This window comes from Sinocyclocheilus anshuiensis, unplaced genomic scaffold, assembly GCF_001515605.1.
Source record: "Sinocyclocheilus anshuiensis isolate Anshui unplaced genomic scaffold, SAMN03320099.WGS_v1.1 scaffold308, whole genome shotgun sequence".
Lineage (NCBI taxonomy): Eukaryota > Metazoa > Chordata > Actinopteri > Cypriniformes > Cyprinidae > Sinocyclocheilus > Sinocyclocheilus anshuiensis.
In genome coordinates, this window is record NW_015558619.1 from 1953789 (window position 1) to 1968445 (window position 14657).

Sequence of the window (14657 nt, forward strand, 5' to 3'; positions counted from 1 at the left end):
ATATAAGTAAATAATATTATACTTATTATTAATAGTATATATATATATATATATATATATATATATATATAGTGTGAGTATAATGTTACATAATATTATATACTATATATTACATATATATTTTTTAAAACAATCATTTATGATACTGAATATCAAATATTAAATGACAGATTAATTAACTATTTTTTACAATGTTAAGTAGAAAAGAAAAAATTAAAAATAATAATAAAAAGTAAATGAATGAAAGATTCATTAATTATTTTAAGTAACTGTGGAATTTTTTACTTTCTGAAGAAAACAATATGCATTATGAAAATTGTAATAAGTATTATTATTATCATTAATTGCTTTGCTATCTAAATAATGGTATTTATTTTCATCTTTATTACATGTGATTAAGTTTAAAATGATACACATTTATGTTAAAAATGTAAATAAAACATGTTTAGAAAAACAAAAACAAAATTTGTATTCAAAAATTAAAAATATTGGAAGATGAATTAATTATTTTGAATAACTGACATTATCATGCCATCTCAATACATATTCATTATGAACGCATAATATTTAATATGTATTATTATTATCATCATTATTTGTATTGTTTTAAATAATCACATTAATTATCATCTGTTTTGGGCCACAAACCATGATACGCATTATGAAAGTAACATTGTTTATTCTTATTATCATGAATTGCTTTGCTACATAAATAATCACATTTATTTTCACATTTGCTCCGTGTGATAGTTAAGCTTAAAATACTACACATTTGTCATGTTAAAAATTAAGCCAAAAAATATTAAGTAAAAATAATTCTAGTCAAAACTATTATGGGTTTATAATAGCTATTGTGGATCATTTCATCAGAGTACAGAAATCATAATATTCCACAACAGCACAGACAGAATTAAAGTGTGATTGTAACTGCAATTAATACGGTTAATTTGGCATAAATGATTAATCAATATGAGGGATAATCACACCCCTTCTGGGCGGTTAATGATTCTCCAAACTATCAGTCTGATAAACAGCATTGCATCACAGGCAGAACTGTATTGATTTATTAGCTTTGCTTTTCAAGTGAAACTGTTCCTTTTCCTCATTGTGACGTTCTGTGATTTTAATGTGTCGATCTATCTGTCATTTAGTAACGCTGTTCAAGGCTGAGTCAAACATCTCATAGTAAATAACACGTTTACAGTATTTCAACAAGTTCTAACTCTTTCTGTGGCTGTTCACTGTCACCATGCGTTATCACACAGACAGACAGCTAATATTTGGTTTCTTTGAGACAGCAGGCAAAAATGTGACATCATCGTGACAGAAACATTGCGTAATAGTGATCTGAGAGAGCAGACGCCTCAGAACTACTGCTGGAGCTAGTGAATGAAGTTTCTCAACAGTAAAGGTAAGAGAAGAGCGTTTCTGATTGTAAATGGAGGGTTAAGTCGATATGTTGCTGCTGTTTCACTAACATACTTTTGTACTGGTTGTGTCAGTGTAGAGCTATTCAGTCGTGTAAAATCCTGCAACATGACACATCAGTACAAGAATATAAATCAAGAGAATGATTTTTTTAAATATATATTTTTTTCTAAAGCTGCTTTGAAAGAATGTCTCGTGAAAAGCACTAGACAAATACAATTTGAAAAAAAAGAAAAATAAAACAAAGAGCTTTTAGAACAATTGAGATTTTTTTTCCCATTATTTTCGTGACATTTTTGCACATATAAAACATATTTAATTAAATTAAATATATTTAAATTCTAAAAAATAACATAAAAAATGGGTGGGAAATGTGCTTTACTGTCATGAAAGTAACACATTAAACAAATTATATATAATAAATAAAACTGACTCAGACTGAAATCAAAAGACAAATCTCTTTGAAACAAAGTGTATTGTGAAAAGCAATATACAAATAAAATACGGGAAAAAAATAATACAATAAAAAAAGAAAATTATTTAACGAATAAAATGGGAAATGTGTGACGTGAAATGTGCTTTATCGTCATGAAAATAACAATAATAATTTTTTTTTTTTTTTTTTTTAATAATTAAACACATACACATTTTGTGTGTGTGTGTAAATATATATAACTTTAAAAAAATATTTCTTATGTTACAGTAATGGACAAAATTTGGGTTGGAAATGTGCTTTATTGTCATGATAATAATGCCAAAATGTAAAATAATTGTAATTCTCTTTATTCAAATATAATTTCCATTGCTTTTGTGGTGAAATAAAACTTTGATTTGATTTATGTATTCGTCATCTTTCAAGAGTAAAAAACTATTTTTATTCTATAAAAGGAAGGCCACAGATATTTTTTTGCATCTTTTTGATTAATAATTTACAACTATTGTGTGGTGATGATAGATCATCCAGACCTGCCTAATCAAGTTATTATGGTGTAAAGTAAGTGTTCTTGTATCTCATTTGCCACCAAAACATATAATAATATTACGTATGTAACGCCAGCGGCCATTGGAAAACCCATACCACTCAACATTTCAGTCGACGACTTCTGTGCAGTTTGTAGTTAATCTGAGCGAGTCAAAGAGGAAATCAGTCATCAACACCTTTCCAGTGTTTTTGGGCTGTTTATACAGTCTTCCTCTGATTCGACAATGCAGGTCAAGATAAGTCTCAACAAGTCGCAACTTCCTAAACCCAACAAAGACCTCTTAACAGACCTCGCTTGTTTTGATAGGTGTATTAGTTCACGCTTTCATTGTCTTTCCACAGAATGAGTGCAATTGATGCGTGTCAGTCGACAGATTGTTCAGGAGAAACAGTTGAGATCAGGCTTTCCTATGAACCAGCTGTGCCAGGAAACATGTCGCATCTTGCTGTGAGAAGTATCTGATCTGGATACGTGACTTACAGATGGAGTCAAACGAGGATCTGAGAGGAGGCCGTTGTTGGGTGGAGGATTTTAATGATCGTGTATTCAGAGGTTATAAATAGTAAAGGGTGCTCAGGACAGTCGTTTACATGCATATCTTCATGGCTTTAAAAGTTTATTACCGGCGTTTGCTAAGACAAAGATTACTGTTACTCATAGGGACTGTGATTTGATCAAACCTCTAACCTCTCTCTCTATGATCTATGTGAAATAGGGCTGCACAATTAATCGAATTTCTAATCGCGATTACAGTTATGGATGCCACAATTACGTAATCGTTCAAAGCGGCAATTAATCGTTCAAAGTCCACTTATGTTATTCTGCACGCTTAAGATATGTTTTTTCTTTCTACATGTTATCTTAAGGGTTTTCCCATTGTTTTAGTTTTAGTATAGCATTATAATACCATTCATGTTTGTACTTTTTTATAATTTAAAGAAGAAACCAATCCGATGTATAGTTGACATTTGAGGCTTAATACTATAGAAAAGCACTGAAGGTTTTTCAGTTAGAGTGTTTTCAGCTTGTTTATTTTCATATAAAAATACGGCATGCAGTTGCATCAAACAATGGTATAAACATCATTCAGTGTAAATTGTGATAATCGTGATTAATAATCACAATTACAATTTTAAGGGAATAATCAACTATTATGATTTTTGTCATAATCGTGCAGCTCTAATGTGAAATTGGTAATAAACAGTAAATAATTGAAACCAGACTCAACAGCACAACAGTCTCAAATCACTTTACTGAGCTTAAACCATCATCATCAGTTAATCAGTGTCCGTTAATGGTTTGAGTGATGTGTGTGACACACTGTGACATCACTCAACTAATTAATATAGAATAAAAAAAGATATAAAGAAACAGAATTCACATAGTTAGATTTTTTGTATAAATAAATAATATTGGCAAAACTACTTGTTTGGCAAGCAACAAAAACATTACTGCTGACCCCTGAAAATGAATAACTAATCCATTCTATCATCAAATTACATGGCGGGTTTTCAATTTTCAAAATGCTGAAAACATGCCATATTTACAGATTATGAATTATGGGACCAATTACAATATTATTAATTTCCCTGAGAGCAATGTAACTTACGCCTATTCACCATTTTATAATGATAGATTATTATAAATGACAATATTGACAATATCCCAGATTATGGGAAGCAAAAATACTGGAATACTCTCCACATACACAGCAATGCTAAGCTATCTAAAGTAGTCTAAAGTTGTTTCAACCCAACTTTGGGTCAAATATGGACTAACCCAGCTGTTGGGTTAATTTTTTTAATTACATTTTTAACCCAAAAGTTGGGTTAGTCCATATTTGACCCAAAGTTGGGTTTAAACAATCCAGCATTTTTTAGAGTGTATCTGTATTGATGCCTATTTGAGATATTTTTATTATTTATAAAAAATAAAAAACGTAAAAATACCATAATACACTCTAAAAAATGCTGGGTTAAATACAACCCAGTGCTGGGTAAAATAGGGACAAAGGGTCAAAACAGCCCAATTGCTGGGTTTGTCCCTATTTTACCCAGCACTGGGTTGTATTTAACCCAGCATTTTTTAGAGTGTATTGTTATTTTTTTAATGACACGATACATCAATATTTCTGTACAATACATTACTAGCACTAGAGGGCAGCATCACTACAACATGAGTTCAGCTTCACCTGTTCACCTGTCAATCAACCAAGCACTGATTATTACCGTCTGAACTGCGTTATAGGCCGCGTTCTACTGTTGTATAATGAGTTTTACAATCAAAGATCTCCTGAGGATAAAACAATCACATCTGGACCCAACATCCCAGCAAACACATTTACGTTGTGGCAATGTCTGTGCAATATAACATTACAACAGTAACTCAAACTGCTAGAGTAGCTCCCTCAATAGTGAACAAGAGAAAATGCGGAAATTATTACGAAGATTTCTTACCTTTGATTATAAATGTCGTAGAAACCATCTCAAGCATCACTCAAAATCAGCAGATTCCTCAGGTCACCAATGATTTATCATTTATTAATTTGACAGCGGTATTCATGACGTCGTTCCTGTTGATGACAGATTGACTCAAGGTATTTGTAGTCTCTGACAACAGCGTCTTATGTGGTATTGTAGTTGTCACTCGCCCAACTGTTATTATAAATATTTATTATTATTATTATTGTCAATCATTATTAGTTAAAAATAAATATATACGATTTTTTTCTTTCTTTTTTTTTAAAGAATATTATGGGATTTTTATAACATCATACACCTCTCCATCCAAGATTTGAGAAGAAAAAACACATTATTATTATATTGTTACATTCAATGAATATTATGGTATGCCGTAACAGCTATGATTAAATAATAATACATCTTGAAACAACAACAATAATAATAATAACAATACTTAAAACAGAATAAAAACATAACTATTGTTATTTATATATATATATATATATATATATATATATATATGTTAGTGCTGCGGTTCAGCTCATGAAATATGGGCGCAAAAACAAAAGTGTTGCATTTATAATTTTGTTCAGTGTATATACAGTATAAATACACACACATGAATGTATATATGTTTATATATTAAATATATTTATATATAATATAAAATATAATAACAAATATATACATGTAAATATTTTCAAAATATATACTGTATGTGTGTGTATTTACATATACATAATAAATATACACAGTGCACACACATATATTATATAAACAAACATCTTTATTTTGGATGTCAAGGTCAAGTTCAAGGTCAAGGTCAAGGTCAGTTTATTTATATAGCACATTTAAAAACAGCTAGTGTATGCCAAAGTGCTGTACATATACAAATAAAGTAAATATAGAGATTAAGAGAATAAAAAGAAATGACTCAAAAACACATAATCAATACAAAACACATTAACATACACAAACATACATTTCATCCAAAAGCCAAGGAATACAGATAAGTCTTCAGGTGGGATTTAAAAACAGGAAGGGAAGGCAGAGATGTAATGTCCAGAGGTATGCTGTTCCATAGTGATTGATTAATAAGCATTACTATAATATTGTTATATTTCATGAACATTATGTTAATACGTTATGTTAATATGTATACAATAAATATGTCTGGATGCATGGAAACCGCTCACAGGCAGTGTTTTCTGCAGGGTGTGTCTGACTCGGTGCTGCTTGCTGTGATTTACTTGTTTTCCATGGATGAATTTGCCAAGTTTTATTTCTGCTTGTCAGCTCTTATCTGCAGAAATTTCTGTGGGGAAATCACTGGATGGTTTCCATCATACATAACTTACCCATAACTTATGCGATATGTGCCCCTGTCCAAAAACGCTGTCTTTCACCTGCTAATATCAGCGGTGCAGGCCGGATCTCAGGTCAGACGGTCAGCTGTGGAGAGGAGTGTGTGCTGGGATGATGATGGTGTTTGCTGGTACAGCAGAAGTTCAGCGGTGGAGAGAGTCGATGTATGTGTGTGTGTGTGTGTGTGTGAGAGAGAGAGAGAGAGTGTGTGTGTGTGTGTGTGTGTGCGTGTGTGTGTGTGTGTGTGTGTGTGAGAGAGAGAGAGAGAGTGTGTGTGTGTGTGTGTGTGTGCGTGTGTGTGTGTGTGTGTGTGTGTGAGAGAGAGAGAGAGAGTGTGTGTGTGTGTGTGTGTGTGCGTGTGTGTGTGTGTGTGTGTGTGTGAGAGAGAGAGAGAGAGTGTGTGTGTGTGTGTGTGTGTGCGTGTGTGTGTGTGTGTGTGTGTGTGAGAGAGAGAGAGAGAGTGTGTGTGTGTGTGTGTGTGTGCGTGTGTGTGTGTGTGTGTGTGTGTGAGAGAGAGAGAGAGAGTGTGTGTGTGTGTGTGTGTGTGCGTGTGTGTGTGTGTGTGTGTGTGTGAGAGAGAGAGAGAGAGTGTGTGTGTGTGTGTGTGTGTGCGTGTGTGTGTGTGTGTGTGTGTGTGAGAGAGAGAGAGAGAGTGTGTGTGTGTGTGTGTGTGTGCGTGTGTGTGTGTGTGTGTGTGTGTGAGAGAGAGAGAGAGAGTGTGTGTGTGTGTGTGTGTGTGCGTGTGTGTGTGTGTGTGTGTGTGTGAGTGAGTGAGTGAGTGAGTGAGTGAGCGAGCGAGCGTGTGTGTGTGTGTGTCTGTGTGTGTGAGTGGAAACACACGTGGGCTGAGAAACTAACATGTTTCATACAGAGACCTCAGCTGAAGTCCAGCAGCATTACTCATGATCTCTGGAGAAAAGGCCCACTTCCCATATCTGCAGTGTCTTGTGATCAGTTTTGTGGGCTTCAGCATTTTTAAGATGCACAGGTTTCATTCCTGAGGCCTAGTATATACAGTTATTGGGTTAAAATGCTTCAACAGTGCAGTAAAACAATGTTCATAACCAAAGTCTCCATGCTTAATTTTCGTTTCACAATACAAAATACAAAACTGAAAAACTTTAATAATCCCATTATATTATTATAACAAATATACAATATTAATATAAATACTAAATATAAAAGAAAAAATTTTTATTTGATCATAAATAAATTATAAATTTAGTAAAAATATATCAATATAAATTACTATAACAAATACTAATATAACAAACTTTAAAAAGTTTTTATTTTGTTTATTTTTTAATCAACATAATATAATATAACATAAATATCAAATGAAGATAAATAGATAAAGTAGAATTAAAATAGAATAGAAAGTTCTAGAGTTACATTTATATATATATATATATATATATATATATATTAGTAATCAAAAATATAAAAAATAACTTTATTCACTTTTTATTTGTTCTTACCATTGTCTGTGCGTCATTGTTGAGAATTTTGTGGTTTGTGTTGTTGTGCAGACGTGTCGGTTGTGTTTTCTGAGTGTTTGGGTGTTGATGGTGCAGAGACTCAGATAAGCAGTATTATCAGTGAAAAACCCCTGCAGCCCCTCATTGCATATGCATGAGGAGGGCGTGGTCAAATAAGCCCAGGGCGGGGCCACTCATATAGGGCTCTATTGGGGTCTCCTGCAGCTGTTAAAGCAGAACTACATTAGTGCTCTTAGTGTTCAACAAGTGCTGCGTATGAGAGTCAGTAAGTATTTCACTTCTTTGTGAATTGTATGATAAATATATTATATTAATGACACAATTTTAAATATTTATATATTATATATTTATATATAATATAATTTTATTATTCAACAAGTGCTGCGTATGAGAGTCAGTAAGTATTTCACTTCACATTTTTATTTGAATTATTTGCCATGATTGTGAAACTCTTATGTCTCATTTGGTTACTGTGGATTTAAACTTATGAAATGCTATGAATGTTTGCTTTACAATATTGCATGATACATGGTGTGTATTCATTTTCAATTTTTTTTATTTTATGTAATTATAACTATGATTCTTGTATTTACAGTACATTGAGGTTCACTATTTCAACTGTTTCAGTTAACGGCTAGTTAATTTTATATTATATATATATGGAAAATTATGATTTATTTATTTGTTTGTTTGTTTCCATGTTTAGTTTAGATTTAAACTGACTAATAATAATAATAATAATAAACGTAATAATATTTAATAATAACTTGTAGTTTATATGTATAGTTTAGATTTAAACTTAGAAATAACTTTGTTTAATTCTTGCATTATATATGGTATTTATTCATTTTTCTATATTTTTAAAATTTTGGTAAATATAAAAAATATGCATGTTTTTAATACTAGGCTATATAATACAAAACTTTTTCATAATACATTTTAATATTATTTATTTAGTTTCATGTATAGTTTAGATTTAAACTTAGACATAACTGTTTGTATTCTTGCATTATATATGACATTACTTTTTGTAATTAAATTATGATTCCTGTATCTACAGTACATTAGATTTGTATATGGTTTGATGTTGCTTAAATTGATCTCTTTTTTCACTAGATCCTTTCTCGTCTTTTCTGTCTTCTTCACTTGTTTGTATAACACTCTTAAAAATAAAGGTGCTTAAAAGGTTCTTCAAGCAATGCCAAAGAAGAACCATTTTTGGTTCCACAAAGAACCATTCAGTCTAAGATTCTTTAAAGAACCATCTCTTTCTTACCTTTTTATAATCTGAAGGTAATTCTTCAGATGTTAAAGGTTCTTTATGGAACCATTTAGACAAAAAAGTTTCTTCTATGGCATCGTGAAGCACCTTTATTTTTAAGAGTGTATGTATTGACGTAGTTATTTATTTTGTTTACTATTATTTTTCCCGTCATGTGTCTGAACAAGTCCGTGTTGCTTCCAGGTGCTTGAACATTAAAATCGCGGCTCATTACAGTGAATTTCACAGATATGGACCCTCAGGTGCCCAAAGACAAGTGAGTTGAACATCAGTTAAAGGGATAGTTCACCCCAAAATGAAAATGTGATGTTTATCTGCTTACCCCCAGGGCATCCAAGATGTAGGTGACTTTGTTTCTTCAGTAGAACACAAATTATGATTTTGAACTCCAGCCGTTGCAGTCTATCAGTCGTATAATGCATGGCAATGGTAACAAAATCTATGAGAGTAAAAAAAACATGCACAGACAAATCCAAATTAAACCCTGCTGCTCGTGACGACACATTGATGTCCTAAGACACGAAACGATCGGTTTGTGCCAGAAACCGAACAGTATTTATATCATTTTTTACATCTAATGCACCACTATGTCCAACTGTCTTTGGGCGCGCTCACGGCATCTGGTGCGTGAGGTGTGTACGCGCTCTGGCGTAGTTTACGTTAATGGGTGTGTTGATATCCAGCCGAAGAGCAATCAACCATAACTTCAGGCGAGCAGGCTCAGAAGTTGGGAATACGTGGAAAGTCACCACTCCCGAATGAGTTCGCGCGAGAGAAAGTAATCTTTTAGTTTTAAGTCGGTTTGAACAATCCAGATAAGCGCAAGTAAGTACCATTTTGATTAGCCGACATCAAATTTTCATTTTGGGGTGAACTATCCCTTTAAAGGCTTGAATATCTCGCTCAGACTCAGACAGACAGATAACAAGAGCACAGGGGGTTTCTGCTGCTGAATATATGTCTTTATCTAGAGTCCCACCAGATGTGCAGAGGCATGTCTGAGCCAAATCATATCCTAAAAACTAAAAACAAAGGCTGATATCACAATTTACTGGGTATTCTGTAGTTTTTTTAGAAAGCTGTCTTTGTTCTGCTGCATCAAAAAACCCAGAAACCTGATGTGAAGATGTGAATCGCTTCAACAACAGCAGTCAAACATTCCTCTTCTCGTGACAGATATAATGGCGTGTGGTTGATTTTCTTCATGTTGGGGTTGGGAACGCTGCTGCCGTGGAATTTCTTCATGACAGCTACTATGGTAAGCACTTTACAACTTGCGTCACATATTTCGTGTGAAGTCGTACATCTGGGTTGGTTTTAGCCATAGAAATGCAGACCAGAAATGCAAAAGCAAAAACTACATCCTCAAAAAACAGAAGGTTTGCACCTCTCAAATCTGTTTATCTCACAGTATTTCACAAGTCGTCTGGCAGATCCTTCAAGTGAAGCGAATTTCTCAGTCAACGCGACTGAAGAAGACTCCCAGAGCGTCTTACAGGCCAAGTTTAATAATGTGATGACGCTGTGTGCGATGGTTCCTCTGCTGGTCTTCACCTGCCTCAACTCAGTGCTTCACCAGAGGTCAGACTCATTAACACATAGTGCAGAGGTTCAGCTAACTGTGGCCTTCTAGGGTCACTTTACATCCTGAAGTCAGAAACAAAATAAGAAATTAGTATGCATAAAAAGTGAAGCCTGTTTTAGGACAGTTTTTTACTTATTTATTTGAATAAATACATTTATTTGAATACATGTATACATTTATTTATTTGAATAATTTTTATATACTCGAATGGATATTTTTATTTAATTATTTGAATGTTTTTATTGATGCAAATATTTTTATTTGAATAAATATTTATTTAAATATATATTTTTATTGATTTAGCTAGATAACAATAAATAAACAAAACTATTCATTTAAATAAATCGATAAATATATTTACATAAATATTGTATTAATTTAAATAGATATTTGTATTTATTTAATTAAACACTTTTATTTTATTGATTTAAATATGTACTTTTATTGATTAAATATAATTTATTTATTCACTGGAATTAATATTTCTATTGATTTAAATGGATAATAAAAACTACTTTTTAAATAAATATTTTTATTTTTGTGCATACATTTTTTACTTATTTATAAATAAGTATTTTATTTATTATTATTATTATATTACTACTATTTTTTATTTATTTATTCACTCATTTATTTTTGCACATTGACATTATTTTAATGGCAATTAAACACAATTTCCCTTCAAATTCAATTTAACTCAAAATAAAACAACACAACAAAATAAAATTAAAAAAATACAAAAATAAAATAAAATAAAATAAACAATGCTTGGTTTTCTTTAAGGAAAATATAAATTCGTATTCTTTTCTTTTGGATTTTGCGGTAAATTCTGAGGCAAACCTGTTTTCGATCATTTTCGAGACTGTGATTGAATCTGCAGAATCCCTCAGAAGATCCGGATCGCAGGGAGTCTGACAGCCATTCTGGTGGTGTTTCTGCTCACCGCCATCCTGGTGAAAGTAGATTTGGATTCGCTGCCATTCTTCATCATCACCATGATCAAAATCATCTGCATTAACTGTGAGACGCTACAACAAATGCATTTCAACTTGCAGAAGCAGAATGGGTTGTGAATGTGATTTGATGTGATGTATTTGTGCTTTTCCCAGCGTTCGGAGCGGTTCTTCAGGGAAGTCTGTTTGGGATGGCCGGACTCCTGCCAGCGTCCTACACGACACCCATCATGAGCGGACAGGGACTCGCAGGAACCTTCGCTGCTTTTTCCATGATCTGTGCCATTGCCAGTGAGTCTGCAACTACAACACAATTACAGAACCACAAATCACTCCAGCTCAACGAGTCGTCACACTAATGCATCTATAATGGAAATCTATGGTGCTTTCCACGCAAAAAAACTCAAATCACACTTTTTAAATTGAAGAATAAATGTAAGCACCTAAAATACAAGCCTCACTTTTTCTAGGGTAATCATTTATAAATTCATAAATGCAAGTGACTTAAAAAGAAAAGAAATCTGGATTATATATATAATATATATAATTAAATATTTATTCATATTTATGTATATATATATATATATATATATACACTTCTGTGTAAATGTGTTTTCAGCAATAAAAAATCCTTTATTTACAGTTATATATATACTACCTCATTGTAATTTTGGTTGTAATTAAATTTATCAAAAACCAAATCAAAGTGAAAGTCATGTTCATATGAAGCTCATTTTCTCTCTCAGGTGGTTCTGCTATGCACGACAGTGCATTTGGATACTTCATCACAGCGTGTGTCGTTATTTCCCTTGCAATTGCATCGTATGCTCTACTTCCTAGACTGGTAAGAGTGGCTGGAAAAAACTGAAGCCGTTGATTTAAAGCTTTAAACATTTACAGTCTAATTGCTGTTTTTTTTTTCTGTAGGCATTTTTTCAGTACTATCTGGAGAGTCAGCAGAGCAAACCAGCTGAGGATGAGGAGAACAAGATGGATCTGCTGAAGAAAGGTGACGTCATGAAAATTCAAATCAAAACCTGGCTGAATATCAATCAAAACCCTGTTTTAAAGTTGAGCTGTCTATAGATGAGCAGCAGAAGAGCGCTGGAGACGACGACAAACAAACACCATCAATACTGGCCATCTTTAAGAAGGTAAACACACATTAAAATCAACAGCTGCATAGCAACAACACTCAGAACACCTTAGCAACTGCATAGCAACAACACCCAGAGCACCTTGGCAACTGCACAGCAACAACAATTATAAACTCCTTGGCAACTAGATAGCAACAACACCCAGAAAACCTTGGCAACTGCATAGCAACAACACGCAGAACACCTTAGCAACTGCATAGAAACAACACTTACAAACACCTTAGCAACTGCACAGCAATAACACTTTAAAAACACCTTGGCAACTGCATAGCAACAACACACCGAATACATGGCAACTGCAAAGTAACAACACTTATAAACTCCTTGGCAACTAGATAGCAACAACACCCAGAAAACCTTGGCAACTGCATAGCAAAAACACGCAGAACACCTTAGCAACTGCATAGCAACAACACTTACAAACACCTTAACAGCTGCACAGCAACAACACACTGAACACATGGCAACTGCAAAGCAACAACACACCAAACACATGGCAACTGCTAAGCAACAACACACCGAAAACATGGCAACGGCAAAGCAACAACGCGCAGAACACCTTGGCAACTGCACAGCAACAACACACCGAACACATGGCAACTGCAAAGCAACAACGCACAGAACACCTTGGCAACTGCACAGCAACAACACACCGAACACATGGCAACTGCAAAGCAACAACGCACAGAACACCTTGGCAACTGCACAGCAACAACACACCGAACACATGGCAACTGCAAAGCAACAACGCACAGAACACCTTGGCAACTGCACAGCAACAACACACCGAACACATGGCAACTGCAAAGCAACAACGCACAGAACACCTTGGCAACTGCACAGCAACAACACACCGAACACATGGCAACTGCAAAGCAACAACGCACAGAACACCTTGGCAACTGCACAGCAACAACACACCGAACACATGGCAACTGCAAAGCAACAACGCACAGAACACCTTGGCAACTGCACAGCAACAACACACCGAACACATGGCAACTGCAAAGCAACAACGCACAGAACACCTTGGCAACTGCACAGCAACAACACACCGAACACATGGCAACTGCAAAGCAACAACGCACAGAACACCTTGGCAACTGCACAGCAACAACACATCGAACACATTGGCAACTGCACAGCAGCAACACTTTTAAACACCTTGGCAACTGCATAGCAACAACACCCAGAACACCTTGGCAACTGCACAGCAACATCACTTATAAACACCTTGGCAACTACATAGTAACAACACCCAGAACACCTTGTCAACTGCACAGCAACAACACTTAGAACACCTTAGCAACTGCACAGCAACAACACTTATAAAACACCCTGGCAACTGCATAGCAATAACACTTACAAACACATTGGCAACTGCATAGCAACAACACCCAGAACACCTTGGCAACTGCACAGCAGCAACACTTTTAAACACCTTGGCAATTGCATAGCAACAACACCCAGAATGCTTTAGCAACTGCATAGCAACAGCACTTACAAACACCTTAGCAACTGCATAGTAGCAACACCCAGAACACCGTGGCAACTGCACAGTAACAACACTCAGAGCACCTTGAAAACTGCATATCAACACCCTAGCAACCGTCCACAACCATTCTCAGGATTGTGTCGGTGAGTTTTGCACAGGCGAAAGTGTGAGTGTTCTTGTATTTCTCTCGTCAGATCTGGGTTATGGCATTCTCTGTGTGTTTCGCCTTCACCATCACCATCGGCACGTTTCCCGCCATCACTGTGGACGTTAAATCTACTATTGCTGATGGTGGAAAGTGGGGTGAGAGTTCAATGAGTCTGACTCTTTACAATTCACAGTCTGATAATGAGTCTGATTATTATGGAAGCTTATTTTTGGAATAAAATAAAAAGAGGTGATTGTAACTTTTTATACCACAAATCTTGTTTTTATATATATATATATA

The 14657-nt window shown here is 34.2% G+C and overlaps 1 protein-coding gene and 1 long non-coding RNA gene across 7 annotated transcripts in view; one reads left to right on the forward strand and one right to left on the reverse strand.

Annotated features, from left to right (window-relative positions):
- LOC107680500 (uncharacterized) overlaps window positions 1-5057 on the reverse strand; it is a 13087-nt gene extending 8030 nt beyond the window's left edge. Inside the window, exon 1 of the long non-coding RNA XR_001633157.1 lies at window positions 4868-5057. This is a non-coding gene — a long non-coding RNA (uncharacterized LOC107680500). The remainder of the gene's footprint in view (window positions 1-4867) is intronic.
- Window positions 1-14657, forward strand: part of slc29a1b (solute carrier family 29 member 1b) — a 19990-nt gene that overhangs the window by 413 nt on the left and 4920 nt on the right. Inside the window, exons 2-11 of one of the 6 annotated variants that reach the window (XM_016476380.1) lie at window positions 1299-1411; window positions 9203-9275; window positions 10196-10277; window positions 10431-10600; window positions 11485-11624; window positions 11714-11848; window positions 12304-12401; window positions 12485-12566; window positions 12644-12711; window positions 14404-14512. In XM_016476380.1, coding sequence (XP_016331866.1) covers window positions 9250-9275; window positions 10196-10277; window positions 10431-10600; window positions 11485-11624; window positions 11714-11848; window positions 12304-12401; window positions 12485-12566; window positions 12644-12711; window positions 14404-14512 — 910 coding nt within the window. In that variant the 5' untranslated portion in view covers window positions 1299-1411; window positions 9203-9249. Of the gene's footprint in view, window positions 1-1125; window positions 1412-7790; window positions 8003-8107; window positions 8135-9202; window positions 9276-10195; window positions 10278-10430; window positions 10601-11484; window positions 11625-11713; window positions 11849-12303; window positions 12402-12484; window positions 12567-12643; window positions 12712-14403; window positions 14513-14657 lie in introns of those variants that run through there. The other 5 variants (XM_016476378.1, XM_016476379.1, XM_016476382.1 and 2 more) reach the window with 5 other exon arrangements.